A 16,223-nucleotide genomic window follows, 5' to 3' on the forward strand; every position below is an offset into this window, starting at 1 on the left:
TTGCAGACTATATCAGAACTTATTACAATAGATTAAGATAAGTTATCAATAATCTCGAAACCAAAAATTTAACAGACATGGAAGAAAGTACAGTCAACGATGAGCAGTTACAGAAAGAGAATTGGCAAATGATGCAGGCTCATGTCGAGGATGTCCTAGACAATATCAGCTCAACTACAATAGTAGATATTTTTTTGCAACTTTTAAGTGTGAATCTACCACTTTCCCGTTATTTGATTGTCTCCGTTATATTAAACAGACAAATAGTTGAAGATAAAGCTGTTGAATATTCTGCATTAATTGCGTTGGTGAATTCAGAATTTCCAGAAATAGGTGAATCGTTGATTAAGGAAAGCGTTGCATGGTTTATAAAAGGTTATAACACATATGATAACAGATACACCTATTCTATGATATCGTTAATTTCTCAGTTGTTCAATTACGATGTCTTACATGAAATTGCCATATTACAAATTCTTCATCTACTAATGGATGATATTGAAAATGGTTCAATAGATATCATCATTAGAGTGATGGAACTGACAGGAGAAAAATTATCTACTGTTTGCAAAACTGTTCACAATATGGTATTCGAAAAGTTGAGAGAAATTTTACAACAGAATATTAAGAGCTCTAACATTTCTAGATATTCTCTTAATGCGATAGAATCATTATTTGAGCTCCGAGCAAGACAATACAGACCCAACATATTTCGCCTTATAGATATCCCACCGCATGATTCCAATATGCATACTTTTATGATTGATGTTAATAATATTGAACCTTCTAAGGAGTTGACAAAGTTTATATATCAAAAAGATTTTGATGATAATAATAAGAAATATGATGAAATTAAACAAACAATTCTTAAAAAATATGAACCGAGTGATTCGATTGGTACCAAAGAAGTTAAAATAGAAGATCGAACAGGAACTGATGATGTAGAATTTAAGAAGAAAATTTACTTACTGTTAAAAAGTTCGTTGTCTGGTGATGAGGCAGCTCATAAAATTTTAAAACAAAGAATTCCAGATGTTGAAAAGCAAGACGTAGTAGATGTAATATTTAAAACTAGTATTCAGGAGACTACATATTCAAAATTTTATGGAATTCTAGTTGAGAGGCTGCTGAACAGTCATAAAATTTGGAAATCAGCCTTTCTAAAAATATGGGAATCACACTATGAAAAAGCAGATGATTTTGAACCTAATCAACTACGTATTGTTGGGAAATTATGGGGACATATATTTGCATCTGATTACATTGGATTTGAAGCATTTTCTATCATTCACATGAATGAGGACGAAACCACGCCTGCTGGTAGAATATTAGTGAAATATATTTTTCAGAAACTTGTGTCAGATCTTGGTATAGATGAGTTAAAATCAAGATTGAATGAAGAATACATTCAACCCTACCAAGTGAATATTTTCCCCGTTGACGATCCAGAAAAGAGTAGGTACTCTATTAACTACTTCACTGCGATTGGTCTTGGTGTTTTGACGGAGAATATGAGAAAGTATATTGAACTTATCAATGAGAAGAAGAGAGAGGAAAAAGAAAAAGAAGATGAAGAGAAAGAGAAGGTATATCAAGAGATTAGAAAGAAAAGAATCGAGGCAGCAATTAAACAGCGTAAGCAAAACATCACCACTGATTCGAAACAAACTCCTAGAGATACCGAAACTAATAAATCACGAGTTTCTAGATATGACAGAGGTTCAGGTGTAAGCAAGCCTGACAGATCTAAGACTCCACCAAGGCGTACCAGGTAATTTAAATATTAATTAGCAAATGCATAAACAAGAAGTGTATAATTGAGTCCTGTTCGGTTAGACAGCAACTTGTATTATACTATATCTTTATAATACTAGTATTTGAGTTCAAATATTTTTTATTATAATATTTCGATTTTCAACGAAATATTAGGTAAATAGGTATTTAAGTTAGCTAAAAGGGTATCGTAAAACAAATTAAATTTCTAAACCTTTCTAAATAGGAGGAATAATTGTACTTGACAATTTTATAATACAAGAGGAACTAGTAGAATGATAATATATCAAACTATTAAGAATTACAACCCTTGAAACATGAGAAAAAAGAGAACTGAAAGTTAAATAGATAACAAATCAATGAATCTATTCATTGGAGAAAACACCCCAGTATTTTTCAACACCGTAAGCACCATCGGCCTTCCAGTAGTCGTTGTAGGCGTTGTATAAAATGGCGTCAGCACCACAAGAGGACTTGATGGAGGAGATTGCAGTTTGTTGGTTTGCCTTAGATGGGACAGCTAGACCGTAAGTCTCACCTTGAGATGGCCAACCGGTTTCAGTGATTAATACGTCCTTGGCACCGTCACAAGCAGTCCAGACTCTTTGAATTTGAGATAAAACCCAAGAACCAGCGTCAGCGGCGGCAGTGTTGTAGTCGAAGTAAGCATGGGCATTAACGGCCATGTAGTCAGATAATGAACATAAACCTGGGTTGTTGATGACAGCAATGAAGGTGTCAACGGAAACAACTGGACCGGTGTAACCAGCAGCGGTTAAAGCAGATCTACCAGTAGCGACAAAAGAAGCGACTTGGTCGACGGTGTAACTACCACTGTTAACTAATTCGTTACCGATAGAGACGGTGTAGACATCGTCCCAAGAACCGTAAGAAGAAATAGCGGAAGCAATGGTGGAGATACCAGCCTCAATTTGGTCCATGTAGTAAATACCTAAGAATAACTTCTGGTTAGAACCCTTGGCCTTTAAGACATTTTCAACTTGGTTACAGTCGACACCGTATAATCTGATGACAGAGAAATCGGATAAAGCTGATAAATCAGAAGCGACATCAGCAGCAGACTTACAGGTACCATCAGCATTGTATGGAGAGTAGGTAATACCTTTAGCACCGGCACTGAAGTCAGAGTCGGAAGAACTAGAGGAAGTGCTTGTTGAAGCAGCAGCAGCAACAGTAGAAGAGGTGGAGGTGGCGGCAGCAACAACTTGGGAAGTGGTGGCAGCGGCGGCGGCGGCGGCAGAAGTGGTGGCAGCGACAGCGGCGTTGGCAACAACAGCGTTTTCAGTAGCGACAGCGTTCATGGTTTCACCATTTGGACCGATAGTAACTCTTAGGGTGACCTTGTTGTCAACGGTAGTGGTAACAACAGCACGTTTGTTGTGTTGATGACCAGCTGGGGCAGCAATAGCTGCACCAATCAAGGAAGCGGAAGTTAACAAAGTGGAAAAACGCATTGTAAAAAAATTATTTCACGTAAAAAAAGTAATCCAATTATAATAAGTGAGTGACTTGTATAAAGCTAAAAAAAAAAATTATTGTTTAAATGAATGAATAACTAGTTAGTAATTCTTTTTTTTGTTTTATAAAGATAAAAAGGATTGAATTTTTTTTCTATGGTTCTTTTAAATAAAGAAGCTATAATATACAAAGAAACCTAAAAAACAACAAAGCTATTATATGTATATATATATACAACTACATACATGCGTAACTTTTAAAAATAGATACTACAAGACCAAAAAATAAGCATCTTTATTATTTCTTATATATATATTATCTAAAGAAAATTTTCAGTGTATGATGATGATGTTTGTGTTGTGTTTTTTTTCATTTAACAGTAAGTGTGTTGTTAATGAAATGTCTAATAGAGAGAATTGTAAATAAAAATATGGTGAAGTGTACGTGAGAACGAAAAGTATCTAAACGGTAATACACATGAAACGTGAAAAATGAGAAGAATTTTGAAAACAACAACAGCTTTGTGCGACGAGTTCTCACTGTTCTTTGTTTTCGATCTCGTCTCGAACAATTTCGAAATCGTTAAGTTGTTGTCTTGTTTGTTGATGTGAATAAATACATAACAAATCTCGCGACAGCAACAGCAACATGCTGTACTTCGTTCCACTCACTCACGCTATAGTGTGTTGTGTTGGCTGCCGTCACGGTACCAGATGAATGAGGACACGTCGTGGGTGTGTGGTTCTGTTTTTCACATTTCTTTTTCTTGGTAGACACCCCTTGAGAGAAAGAGAAAGTACCCGTGTACGAGAGAGCAATTGTCGCAGCAACCGAGGATGGCCCTGTGTATTGTCTGCTTCGGGGTCCGCTTGGTCGCCGTTGCTCACTGCCAGTGTGTTTTTTCTCACTGGGTGTATTGTTGTTGCATCTCTCTAGCATTGAGTGGAAACGTGTGGACAATGCCTGCAGGGGACGCACACGCAAGCGCAGAAGAGCCAATTGTGTTTTTTCAATTGCGTGTGCGCTGTTTTCTTCAAGGGAATTGGAACGTTTGTTCACATCCTAAACAGCTCTCGTAGCAGTCTGATTTTTTTTGACAGAGAACATAGGACTGTTCTGGTATCTCCTAATCTGGAAACAAGAGCTCACTGTGTTGAGATCTCACTGCGTTGAATTCTATTCCTCACACACACACACCCCAGGTGTTATACAGTGGTCACGCAGCACATCACAATACATGGAAGAATAATGAGTACGGTGCAGATCACGTGAGTTAGCGGGTTTTCAAGAGGACTTCTCGGCGCTACATGCAAATCACACCATTTTTTCTTTGTGGTCACAGTAGCATCTAGCCCGTAGCCCAAAGAAAACAATCGGTTCTTTCTCAAAACAGACTTACACACTATCTGTTTGTGCTATGGATCTATTGGTCAGAACATTGGAATTCCTTCCTTGGTGGGCGAGCCCCCCTGACCCAAAACGACAGCAAAAGAGAAAGACTGTGTGTTATTCTACGATGAGCAGCAAACAATTACCTCGAGGATTGAAAAGACTAGTCCATTCGAGAGCACGTGCTGTTTTTTGTTTTCCTTTTTTTCTTTTGCAAATTTTTTCGTGTTTTGAGTATCCCTAATGGTACATTAACGCAATAGGAAATCTGTATTATGTCAAACATGATATTTTCGCATCCAAAACTCACGCAGAACCACAGGGTATTTTTTTTGTGTCAACTTTTCAGTGCAGAGACCCCCTTTAACATCTGGCGGAGATAATTTTGTGTCAATTATCATTACATGAGAGAATTTTGGGAGGGCAATTGTGTAGAGACACAATACACGCCAACCAAATCAGATACGGTTTTGAACCGGATATGTGTTTCCGGGTGATCTATTGAAGTGACAGGCCTTCGTATTTCAGGATTTTGCAATTGCCTACCTTATCGATTGTCTTTGTGTCACAATAACATACAAAAATAAAATAAATGTAGCCGCCAGGAAATAAAATAATTGTATGCATACATATAAAGCAACATATTCGAATTCTAAAATGTGTGTTCGTTGACTACACTCTCCCAGGAATTCAAAGGACGCAGATATATAAAGTAGGTAAGCAACATTCGATATATAATTAAACATTCTTCTCATTTATGTACGAACCATCACATTTGCAAATTGGTTCAGGCATTTCCACTACAGATATTGAGTATCCAGCATGGTGTCAGAATGATGAAGTTCCAGTGACAAAAAATGAAATTAAGGAGATATTTAATGAGCTGCAGAAGAAATTCGGTTTCCAAAAATCTTCAGCAGAAAATATGTTCCATCATTTATTGGCACAACTGGACTCTAGAGCAAGCAGGACTACTCCCCATAATGCACTGATCTCGTTACATGTTTCATATATTGGCGGTGAAAATTCCAATTTTAAAAAGTGGTATTTTGCAGCTCAATTGGATCTAGATGAAGAGATTGGTTTTCAAAATATGAAATTAAAAGGTAGTTCATTACAAAGAAATAAAAAAATCGCTAAAAAAAATGGTGTGTCAATAAAGACACAACTTAAAGAATGGAAATTAAAAGAACAAGATTTTATTAAAAACCATCAATTTTTCACTCTCACAACAGAACAATTAAAGAATAATAAAAATTTTAAAACAGAAGATTACAAATGGAAATTAAAAATGAAATCTTTAACTTTTAATCAAATGGCGAGACAAATAATTTTATATTTGTTATGTTGGGGTGAAGCTAATCAAGTAAGATTTGCTCCGGAATGTCTTTGTTTCATTTTTAAATGTGCATTGGATTATGATCAAGCCAATGAAGAAGACCAACAGCAGATTACAAAATACGATGAATTGGATGAGTACTATTTTCTGGATAATATAATTACACCAATTTATCTTTTCCTGAAAAAACAGTTGTACAAAAAAAGTTCAGATGGCACTTGGAAAAGGAAAGAACAAGATCATAAAGATATAATAGGTTACGATGATGTTAATCAATTATTCTGGTACCCTGAAGGTATAGAAAAAATTGTATTAAAAAATTCAGAGAGATTAGTTGATAAACCAATACAAAAAAGATATCATTTATTGAAAGAAGTTGAATGGGAAAAAGTTTTCTATAAAACTTATAGAGAATCAAGAAGTTGGTTACATTGTTTTACAAATTTTAACCGTTTTTGGATTATTCATTTTTCAACGTTTTGGTATTTTACGTCATTTAACTCACCATTATTTTATACAAAAAATTATGTTCAATTATTGAATAATCAGCCAACCCCACAATCACGATTGTCGGTCATCGCTCTTGGTGGCGCAATTGCTTGTATAATACAATTGATTGCTACTATCTGTGAATGGACATTTGTCCCAAGAGAATGGCCAGGAGCTCAACATCTGAGCTTACGTTTCTTTGGATTGTTAGTATGTTTTATCGTTAATGTTGCACCTTCGGTATATATTTTCTGGAATTACGAATTAGATGTTTATTCAAAAAGTGCATTTATTATATCTATTATTCAATTAATAATTAGTTTCATTACAACCGCTTTCTTCAGCATTCGTCCGCTTGGCGGTCTTTTTGGTTCATATTTAAAAAGCGGTAAAAAAAAAAGACGGTATACTTCATCGCAAACCTTTACAGGATCATTCGTAAAGTTGTCTGGAAGAAGCAAATGGTTTTCCTATGGGTTATGGTTTTTTGTTTTTTTATTTAAATTTATTGAATCATACTTTTTTTTAACTTTATCATTAAGGGATCCCATTAGAGTACTCTACATTATGGACATATCAAGATGTAATGGTGATATGTTATTGGGAACGTATCTATGCAAATATCAATCAAGAATTACACTTTTCTTAATGATTTTAACAGATCTAGGTTTATTTTTTTTGGACACATATTTATGGTACATCATTTGCAATTGTGTTTTTTCTATTATATTATCATTCTCCTTAGGAACTTCGATTTTAACGCCATGGAAAAATATATATTCGCGTCTGCCTAAAAGAATATATTCAAAATTATTAGCGACGTCAGAAATTGATGCTAAACAAAAACCAAAATTATTAATTTCTCAGATATGGAATTCAATTATAATATCTATGTACAGAGAACACTTAATATCAATCGAGCATGTCAAAAGATTACTATATCAACAAGTTGATGCTGCCATTTTAGATAAAAGGGTTTTAAAGTCGCCTACATTTTTTGTGGCGCAAGATGATTCAACGTTTAAATCCATGGAATTTTTTTTTAGCGATTCAGAAGCACAAAGAAGGATTTCATTTTTTGCACAATCTTTATCAACCCCCATTTCAGAGCCACTCCCTGTCGAATGTATGCCGACCTTCACTGTTCTGGTGCCACATTATTCAGAAACTATATTATTGTCTCTACAAGAAATTATAAGGGAAGAATCCTCAAAGACAAAAATATCAACATTGGAATATTTAAAGCACCTTTATAGTGAAGAATGGGACTGTTTTATAAAGGATACAAAATTATTAAAAATGGAAAAAGATGCGTTAAAATCAAACGAAAAGAATAAAACAATCGATACAGATAAAGAGTTTGAAGTTGATGATGAAAATTATGAATTTTATTTTGATAAACTAATTGAAAAAAAGATAAGTGACCTACCTTATGAGCTATTTGGATTTTCTTCATCTGAAGCATTTTATACTCTACGAACAAGAATTTGGGCATCTCTGAGAACTCAAACTTTATATAGAACCATATCTGGTTTCATGAATTTTAATAAGGCAATAAAATTATTATATAAAGTTGAAAACCCTTCTCTGCTTCAAATCTATTCAAATAATCAAGAATCACTGGATTTCGAGTTAGAACAAATGGCTACTCGTAAATTTAGAATGGTGATTGCGATGCAAAGATATGCAAAATTTACCGAATATGAAAAGGAAAGCACAGAAATTCTTCTGAAGGCTTTTCCAAATATGTATATCTCATATCTAGAAGAAATACCAATCAGCAATACCAATGAAATTGAATATTACTCTTGTTTAACTAGTGGATATTCTCAGATGGACTTGACAACTGGTTTAAGAAAACCAATTTTTAGAGTGAAATTATCTGGTAACCCAATATTAGGCGACGGTAAATCTGATAACCAAAACCATTCAATTATTTTCTACCGTGGTGAGTATATTGAAGTAGTTGATGCTAACCAAGACAATTATTTAGAAGAATGTTTAAAAATTAGATCTATATTAAGTGAATTTGAGGAATTAGATTTAGAATCTTCCATGCCATATATTCCCGGAATAGATCATGAACCTGATTCAGCACCTGTCGCGATTGTCGGAGCTAGAGAATATATATTTTCAGAGAATATCGGTGTACTTGGTGATATTGCAGCTGGTAAAGAACAAACTTTTGGAACTTTATTTGCTAGAACTTTAGCCGAAATTGGAGGAAAACTTCATTACGGTCATCCCGATTTCATCAATGCGATATATATGACAACAAGAGGTGGTCTTTCAAAGGCTCAAAAAGGTTTACATTTAAATGAAGATATTTATTCTGGAATGAATGCACTATGCAGAGGAGGTAGGATCAAACATAGTGATTATTATCAGTGCGGTAAGGGAAGGGATTTAGGATTTGGATCGATTTTAAATTTTACAACTAAAATTGGAGCGGGTATGGGTGAGCAATTGTTATCGAGAGAATATTATTATTTGGGGACACAATTACCAATTGATAGATTTTTGTCATTTTTTTATGCACACCCTGGGTTTCATTTGAACAATCTTTTTATTTCGATTTCAGTTCAACTATTTTTTTTACTGCTTATCAATTTAGGTGCTCTTAATAATGAAATTATTCTTTGCAATTACAATAAAGATGCACCCATTACTGATCTCGAAAAGCCAATAGGTTGTTACAATTTACAACCTGCATTGAATTGGGTTTCCATTTTTGTTCTTTCTATTTTTATTGTTTTTTTTATAGCTTTTGCACCTTTATTAATTTTGGAATTATTAGAAAAAGGAGTATGGAAGACAGTATCAAGATTTTTACATCATCTGTTTTCTTTAGCACCTCTATTTGAAGTATTTGTTTGTCAAGTATATTCTAATGCGTTAGCTACTAATATCACATTTGGGGGAGCAAAATATATTTCTACCGGTAGATCGTTTGCAATATCAAGAATTAGCTTTTCTACATTATATTCACGGTTTGTTGTCGTATCGATTTATTCTGGATTTCAGGTATTTATGATGCTTGTATTCGGTTGTTTGACAATGTGGCAACCTTCATTACTATGGTTTTGGATTACCGTAATATCGATGTGTTTTGCGCCATTCATTTTTAACCCACATCAATTTTCAATATCAGAATTTTTCCTTGATTACAAAAATTATATCCATTGGTTGTCATCAGGTAATATTCGTTATAAAGAGGAATCCTGGGCAACTTTTGTTAAACAATCTAGAATTAAATATACCGGCTACAAAAAGAAGATGATTCAGGATGAATCAGAAAGGTACCAACCAGATACCAAGAAATCGAAGCTAAGGGATATCTATGCCTTTGAATTATTAATTCCCCTCTTTGTTTTGGCTATCAATCTCACTGCATATATGTTTATAAATTCTCAAAATGGTGTTAGTGATGTTAAACCAACAAATTCGATTGTGCGTCTACTAATCGTCACTTTTTTTCCAATAGTTTTAAATGTAATTATATTGATACTATTATTTGGTATTTCATTTTTTTTGATTCCAATTGCGTCGCTGGTGTGTACTAGAGTGGGAAATGTTATGGCGATGACGGCCCATGGAATGTCAGTGGTTTTTTATTTAATAAATTTCGAACTAATCTGTCTTTTAGAGGGATTTAATATTAGTAGAAGTTTGATATTATTAGTGACTTCCCTAAACCTGACAATATTTATTTTTAAGATGATTACCATATTTCTTCTTTCTCGCGAGTATAAGAATAACAAATCAAGTATAGCATGGTGGACCGGCAAATGGTACGGAACAGGCATCGGCTGGTGGATATTCCTTCAGCCCACCAGGGAATTCGTCGTTAAGATAATGGAATCTACTTACTTTGCAGCAGATTTTTATCTAGGACATCTTTTACTATATTTACAAACTCCGATTTTATTTATACCATTTATCGATTACTGGCATTCAATGATATTATTTTGGCTGACGCCAGGCTACCTAATATCTAATAAAATTTTCTTAAATACTAAAGAGACCAAAATTAGAAAAGCCATAATTAGAAAATATTTCCTACTCTATTTTCTATTATTTGGAATATTATTGTTAGCAATTTTAGCGCCTATATTAATTACAAAGATAATTCCTGAACAAGTTAGCGCTATTACTAACACTTCTTTACCAATCGGAGGATTGATACAACCGAACTTCCAAAACAATAATGATACTGGCGAGAATGCACCTTCAACCATTCTCACTACAACTCCACCAATGCCAACATTTAAAACTGTCCCATAAGAATTTGATAAATTGCTTAACATCCTCTAATAGAAAAACCATCTAACTATTACCGTTTAACTAATTAATTCTATATAAAACGAAATACATAGATTTTTACGTTAAATATATACCAAAAAATTCTGTATATGATTTTTAGTATTATCATAACAATATGAAAGTAGAAGGGTTGACCGACTTGACCTTGACGGCATTGAAACAAGGTGACAGTCTAAATTGAAGAAGTGTGCATTTGCAAATTTGAGTTTGAAGAGTTTTTTTCATGCTTGGCAACCATTGGAAAACGACACTGCACCATTATTTCCCCGGAACATAGCTGTATTATTATCTTGGTAAGGGAATAAATACAATATAAGATTGCATGATATAGCTAATTATAGTAGAGACAGCTTATGAAAGTGGAAGTGTAATGGTCAACGTGTGGCCGCCAAGGTATCGGATCCAAACAACTATGATGTACACTCAGCAGTGAGGTAAACAAGTTAAAATACACTAAAACATGAACCGATTTACACAAACAGATGTATACGGTGCACGTTTCTTACTTAAAATAGCAAAATAGACACAGATCATCGTCTCTATCTATCCTCCCACCCCGCCATCATAACGTATGTATCCGACCTTCGAGATTACATCAATTATACTTCACCCTTCGTGGGAGCAACCTAATTTCCGCTCTTTTAAGCCTCCCAATTGAAGATTAACCTACTATACAAAACAGAAATCTTATCATGTGCATGCGATAGATGGCGTGGTGATAGTACAGTACATAACCTGTCTTCTTCATGTTCAGTTATAATATATCAAGGAAAGCCTGTAATGATTACAAAGACAATGATTGTATGTTTCCTAATTAGGAAACATAATTCATCTAAACTATAACAAAATATATACAGTGTATCTTGCAACTATTTCGATCCTCCTTATTCCTCAGATAACCGCGCAGAATGGGGTTACAGATGCGATCTGTTGGCGGATCAAAAAACGTAAACGTCTCGAAATTGCCAAAATAGGAAGTCCATAAATAATAAGCCTCGATAACGTCGGTGAAATTTTGAAATTTTGAAAATTTGAAGAAATCCGTTTCGTAATTTTCGCAGTCGGTCACGGTTTTCGCGTGGGACACCTCGAGAAAACTACGCGCTTCTCGGTTTGAAACCGAAAAAGAAAAAATGTGGACCCTTTCACGAGATTACTCTCGAGGTTGGGAAAAGAAACGAATTCTGATCTTGGGTTCCGTTTTGTTCTGCTGGGATTTCTTCCAGCATATTACCATGTCCATATTCGGTATATTGTATATAGTGAAACTTTTATGTTCATTTTTCATATTTAACATAAAATATACACTGTTTATCTAATAATAGTACTGAGACAGGAAAGCAAAAAGTAACTAAAGGCAGTGTATGGTTGGAACGTTTGGTAGTGTAAGCTCTTCTCATTCATCTATTTCAACGTTAAACCATAAATAAAAAAATTTCCTGTCTGTTGGGTGAAAAATATATGATAGGTTTGGTATAAAGTATGAAATGTTCATTTGTATATAAACGTTTTATGCAAAACATACTTTTTTTCCTTCAATCATTTTAGAAATTGTCACTTGCACTCAAGACATTTTTTATTTAATACTTGACTCAATTTTAATTTGAAAATCGTTCTTCTTGTATTGGCTGTTTTCACTTTGGTTTCCTTCTTTCGGTATAAGAGATCAAGACTAAACAACAAACTTTTCGAACAATGCTATTTAGAAAGTTTACTTCCGTCGCTTTGGCTGCTCTGTGTGCTACCTTCACAGCTGCTGACGACTTACCAGCTATTGAAATTGTCGGCAACAAATTTTTCTTCTCTAACAATGGTTCTCAATTTTACATGAAAGGTGTTGCTTATCAACAAGATACCGCCAATGTCACTGGTGGTTCTACTATCCAAGATCCTTTAGCTGACTTCGAATCTTGTTCTAGAGATATCCCATACTTACAAGCTATTGACACTAACGTCATCAGAGTTTACGCTGTAAACGTTTCTCTAGACCACTCCCAATGTATGCAAGCTTTGAACGATGCTGGTATTTACGTCATTGCTGATTTATCTGCTCCAGCTGATTCTATTGACAGAAGTGACCCATCTTGGACTGTCGACTTATTCGCAAGATACAAGTCTGCTGTAGATGTTTTTGCCAACTACACCAACGTCTTAGGTTTCTTTGCTGGTAACGAAGTTACCAACGATAACACTAATACCGATGCTTCTGCTTTCGTTAAGGCCGCCATCAGAGATACCAAAAAATATATTTCCGACCAAGGTTACAGATCCATTCCAGTTGGTTACTCTTCTAACGATGATTCTAAAACCAGAGTATCCATTGCTGATTACTTTGTGTGTGGTGATGACGATGTCAGGGCTGATTTCTATGGTATTAACATGTACGAATGGTGTGGTCAATCTACTTTCGAAAAATCTGGTTACGCTGACAGAACTAAAGACTTCGCTAATATTACTGTTCCAGTTTTCTTCTCTGAATATGGTTGTAACGAAGTTTCTCCAAGACAATTCACAGAAGTTCAGGCTTTATACGGTCCTAATATGACTGATGTCTGGTCCGGTGGTATTGTTTACTTATACTTCCAAGAAACTAACAACTACGGTTTAATCTCCATCGACAGTAACAGTGACGTTAGTACTTTGAAGGATTACTCTTACTACTCTCAAGAAATTCACAGCATTAGCCCATCAAGTGTTCAATCTTCTACTTACACACCAAGCTCTACCAGTTTGTCTTGTCCAGCTACTGGCGTCAACTGGAAGGCTGTCACCTCATTACCACCAACTCCAAACCAAGACTTATGTTCTTGTATGGATGCTGCTGCAGCTTGTGTTGTTGATGACAGTGTTGATGAAGATGACTACGAAAAATTATTTTCCTATATCTGTGGTGTTATTGACTGTAGCGGTATCACCGCTAATGGTACCACCGGTGAATATGGTGCTTACTCTTTCTGTTCCTCTAAAGAGCAAATTAATTTCGTATTGAACTATTACTACGAATACAACGGTTCTAAGTCATCGAACTGCGACTTCAGTGGTTCTGCTACTTTAAGAAGTGCTACTACTCAATCTGGTTGTTCTTCAGCTTTATCTGCTGTCGGAACTGCAGGTGCTAACATTTTCAGTGGAGACGTTACCTTCTCTTCCTCTGGTTCGGCTTCTGGTTCATCTACTAGTTCTTCATCTTCTGGCAAATCTAGTTCATCAGGCAAGTCATCATCCGGCAAGTCATCATCCGGCAAGTCATCATCCGGCAAGTCATCATCTAAAAGCTCCTCCAGTTCTAGTGCCAGCAGTACATCTTCTAAATCTGCTGCCCCATCATCTTCCAAGATCAACTTCGCTCATGTTATCTTATCCTCAATCGCTACCATTGCCGTTGCTGCTGGTTTCGGTTTAGTTATGGCTTAATTAGTCACATTTTTTTTTCAATTAAGGGAGAATTTTATTCAAAAATTGTAATGTGAACAATTAGGTGTATTAAAAATCAATCATTAATAAATAAGTTTATATTTACATACTTATTACTATTTCAATTAATCTGATTATTATGTTCTAAATTTGTTGTATTTTCTATTTGTATTTATTTTGATAGTACTATACGAATAGTGGTTTATATAAGTAAAATGAGTGTATATTGAGTTGTTGTTGGACGATGCTAATTACAATGATATTCAATTAATCGTTTGTTACCATAAAAATTTCGTTTAATGCTTTAGCATCCATAGTGGCTGCTCTTTTTTGTCTGATCCATTTGGAACGTACTGACAATCTTGTTGATACAGTTTTGGGAATGGTGGATGCACTTTTGCTCACGTCAATAGATCTCAGTTTTTTGTCTTTCTTTTCTTTCTTGTGCTTCTTCTCTTTCTTCTCTTTCTTCTCTTTCTTTTCCTTCTTTTCCTTCTTTTCCTTCTTTTTTTTCTTATCTTTCTTGTCCTTCTTATCCTTTTTATCTTTCTTAGATTTCTTAGATTTTCTTTCATTATCATCACTCGAGTCTTCATCCTCACTTATGCTTCTCTTCTTTTCATTCGAGTAGTTTCTTAACTCTTTAGTTTCTGGATCCCAGGTGCTTGCCAAAACAGCACCTTGGACAAAATGTATACCCCATTTACCATTTAAAATTTTATTTTGACGTTGTTTATCCAATTCACTGGAGATTTCTTCTTCCTTACCGTTCAATCTCCCTAAGATTCTTTGAAATACGTCTAAACCAGCACATTCGCCATTGTCGAATTCATCTTTTCTTTCTGTCCTCTTGATCTTGGCACCTAGACCAAGGTTGTCTTCTTTGATATGAACTTTGATATGGCTAGTATTGGAAGTGCTGGGAGTCATGCCCAAACCCATACCTGTCTTCCATCCAAATTTCTCCAGCTGTTTGAAACCGAATCTAGAGGTGTTATTACTCCACGCTGTGTTTCTCGGATCTAGACCAAATTTCTGTTTATTTCTTGTTGCAGCTAAACCCATTATTGTAAGATACTAGCAGATATGTCTCAGGAATGAATGTCAATGGCCTCAGTCAATGTGTTTTCTCCACCCTGGTAAAGGAACGATAGGGTTTTGAAGTAAAGGCTCTATTAAACCTATGCTCATGAGTATTTAACCAAGAACTGAGGATAATGGCAAAAGCTGATATCATCTCATCGCATCTCATCTCATCACAGTCGTAGAATTTATCAACTCACTATACAATTTTTCACAGGCTGAAAAAATTTTAGCATTACCCGACCCTAATATTATTTTTCCCGTTCTGAATAAAAGTCACGTGATATAAGAAATAGTGGCACGTGACAGAAATACTGTGTTTCGTGCGGGAACCAGCTCCCGGAGTAATGTGTGCCTGCTAGCTGTGCTGTTCATTACTTCCATGTGCTAGCAAAGCATCAGGTTATTTTGTGAAATCTTGAACCATGGCAATTTCTTTTAACAACATCCAAACATGCAACACGCACATTGTTTGCCTACTGCTTAACACTCAACTTGAACTTCCGACATTGACCAATCCAACAGATACCTTCCATCATCTCGAAACAGTATAACTCTCACTAATAACTAACAGTTCCGCCAGAGGCATCACTATCACCACTTTTCCATCCATAGAGAGGCTTCGAGCTGCTTTAGACAACTCCTCGGTTCCGCGGAACTGAGGACCATAGTAGCTAGCAAGAACGCGACCGAACCTGTTTGTTTCACCCACGCTCGCCATCACCTCCCTGCTGTGTTTTGTCAGGGGGTCTCTTTTTCGGTTTAGGAGCCCACGATACCCACGCAGCAGTTGGTCTTAATACTTTCACGTTCTCGAGGAAACGGCAAAAAAGAAAGGTGACCTGATTGCGCCTGTGCGGTTTTGCTCTAGCAACATGGCTCGAAGACCGAGTTCAGTTGTGGTTTTTCTTGGCCAAGTAAGAGATTGCGTAGT

At 35.4% G+C, this 16,223-nt stretch overlaps 5 protein-coding genes across 5 annotated transcripts; 3 read left to right on the forward strand and 2 right to left on the reverse strand.

Annotated features, from left to right (window-relative positions):
* Window positions 1-77: 77 nt before the first annotated feature.
* On the forward strand, window positions 78-1,775 carry CWC22 (U2-type spliceosomal complex subunit CWC22; the record flags this gene model as incomplete). Its single annotated transcript, XM_003684017.1, has 1 exon — window positions 78-1,775. The coding sequence occupies one exon, from the start codon at window positions 78-80 to the stop codon at window positions 1,773-1,775; it is 1,698 nt and encodes a 565-aa protein (XP_003684065.1).
* Window positions 1,776-2,138: 363 nt separating this feature from the next.
* On the reverse strand, window positions 2,139-3,248 carry TPHA0A05580 (uncharacterized protein; the record flags this gene model as incomplete). The annotated part of the gene is made up of 1 exon (XM_003684018.1): window positions 2,139-3,248. The coding sequence occupies one exon, from the start codon at window positions 3,246-3,248 to the stop codon at window positions 2,139-2,141; it is 1,110 nt and encodes a 369-aa protein (XP_003684066.1).
* A 2,150-nt stretch (window positions 3,249-5,398) lies between these two features.
* Window positions 5,399-10,753, forward strand: FKS3 (putative 1,3-beta-D-glucan synthase; the record flags this gene model as incomplete). Its single annotated transcript, XM_003684019.1, has 1 exon — window positions 5,399-10,753. One exon carries the CDS (start codon window positions 5,399-5,401, stop codon window positions 10,751-10,753), a length of 5,355 nt encoding a protein of 1,784 aa, XP_003684067.1.
* A 1,734-nt stretch (window positions 10,754-12,487) lies between these two features.
* Window positions 12,488-14,206, forward strand: GAS1 (1,3-beta-glucanosyltransferase GAS1; the record flags this gene model as incomplete). Its single annotated transcript, XM_003684020.1, has 1 exon — window positions 12,488-14,206. The coding sequence occupies one exon, from the start codon at window positions 12,488-12,490 to the stop codon at window positions 14,204-14,206; it is 1,719 nt and encodes a 572-aa protein (XP_003684068.1).
* A 267-nt stretch (window positions 14,207-14,473) lies between these two features.
* On the reverse strand, window positions 14,474-15,271 carry PXR1 (telomerase inhibitor; the record flags this gene model as incomplete). Its single annotated transcript, XM_003684021.1, has 1 exon — window positions 14,474-15,271. The coding sequence occupies one exon, from the start codon at window positions 15,269-15,271 to the stop codon at window positions 14,474-14,476; it is 798 nt and encodes a 265-aa protein (XP_003684069.1).
* Window positions 15,272-16,223: the final 952 nt, after the last annotated feature.

This window comes from Tetrapisispora phaffii, chromosome 1 (assembly GCF_000236905.1).
Source record: "Tetrapisispora phaffii CBS 4417 chromosome 1, complete genome".
Classification (NCBI taxonomy): Eukaryota; Fungi; Ascomycota; class Saccharomycetes; order Saccharomycetales; family Saccharomycetaceae; genus Tetrapisispora; species Tetrapisispora phaffii.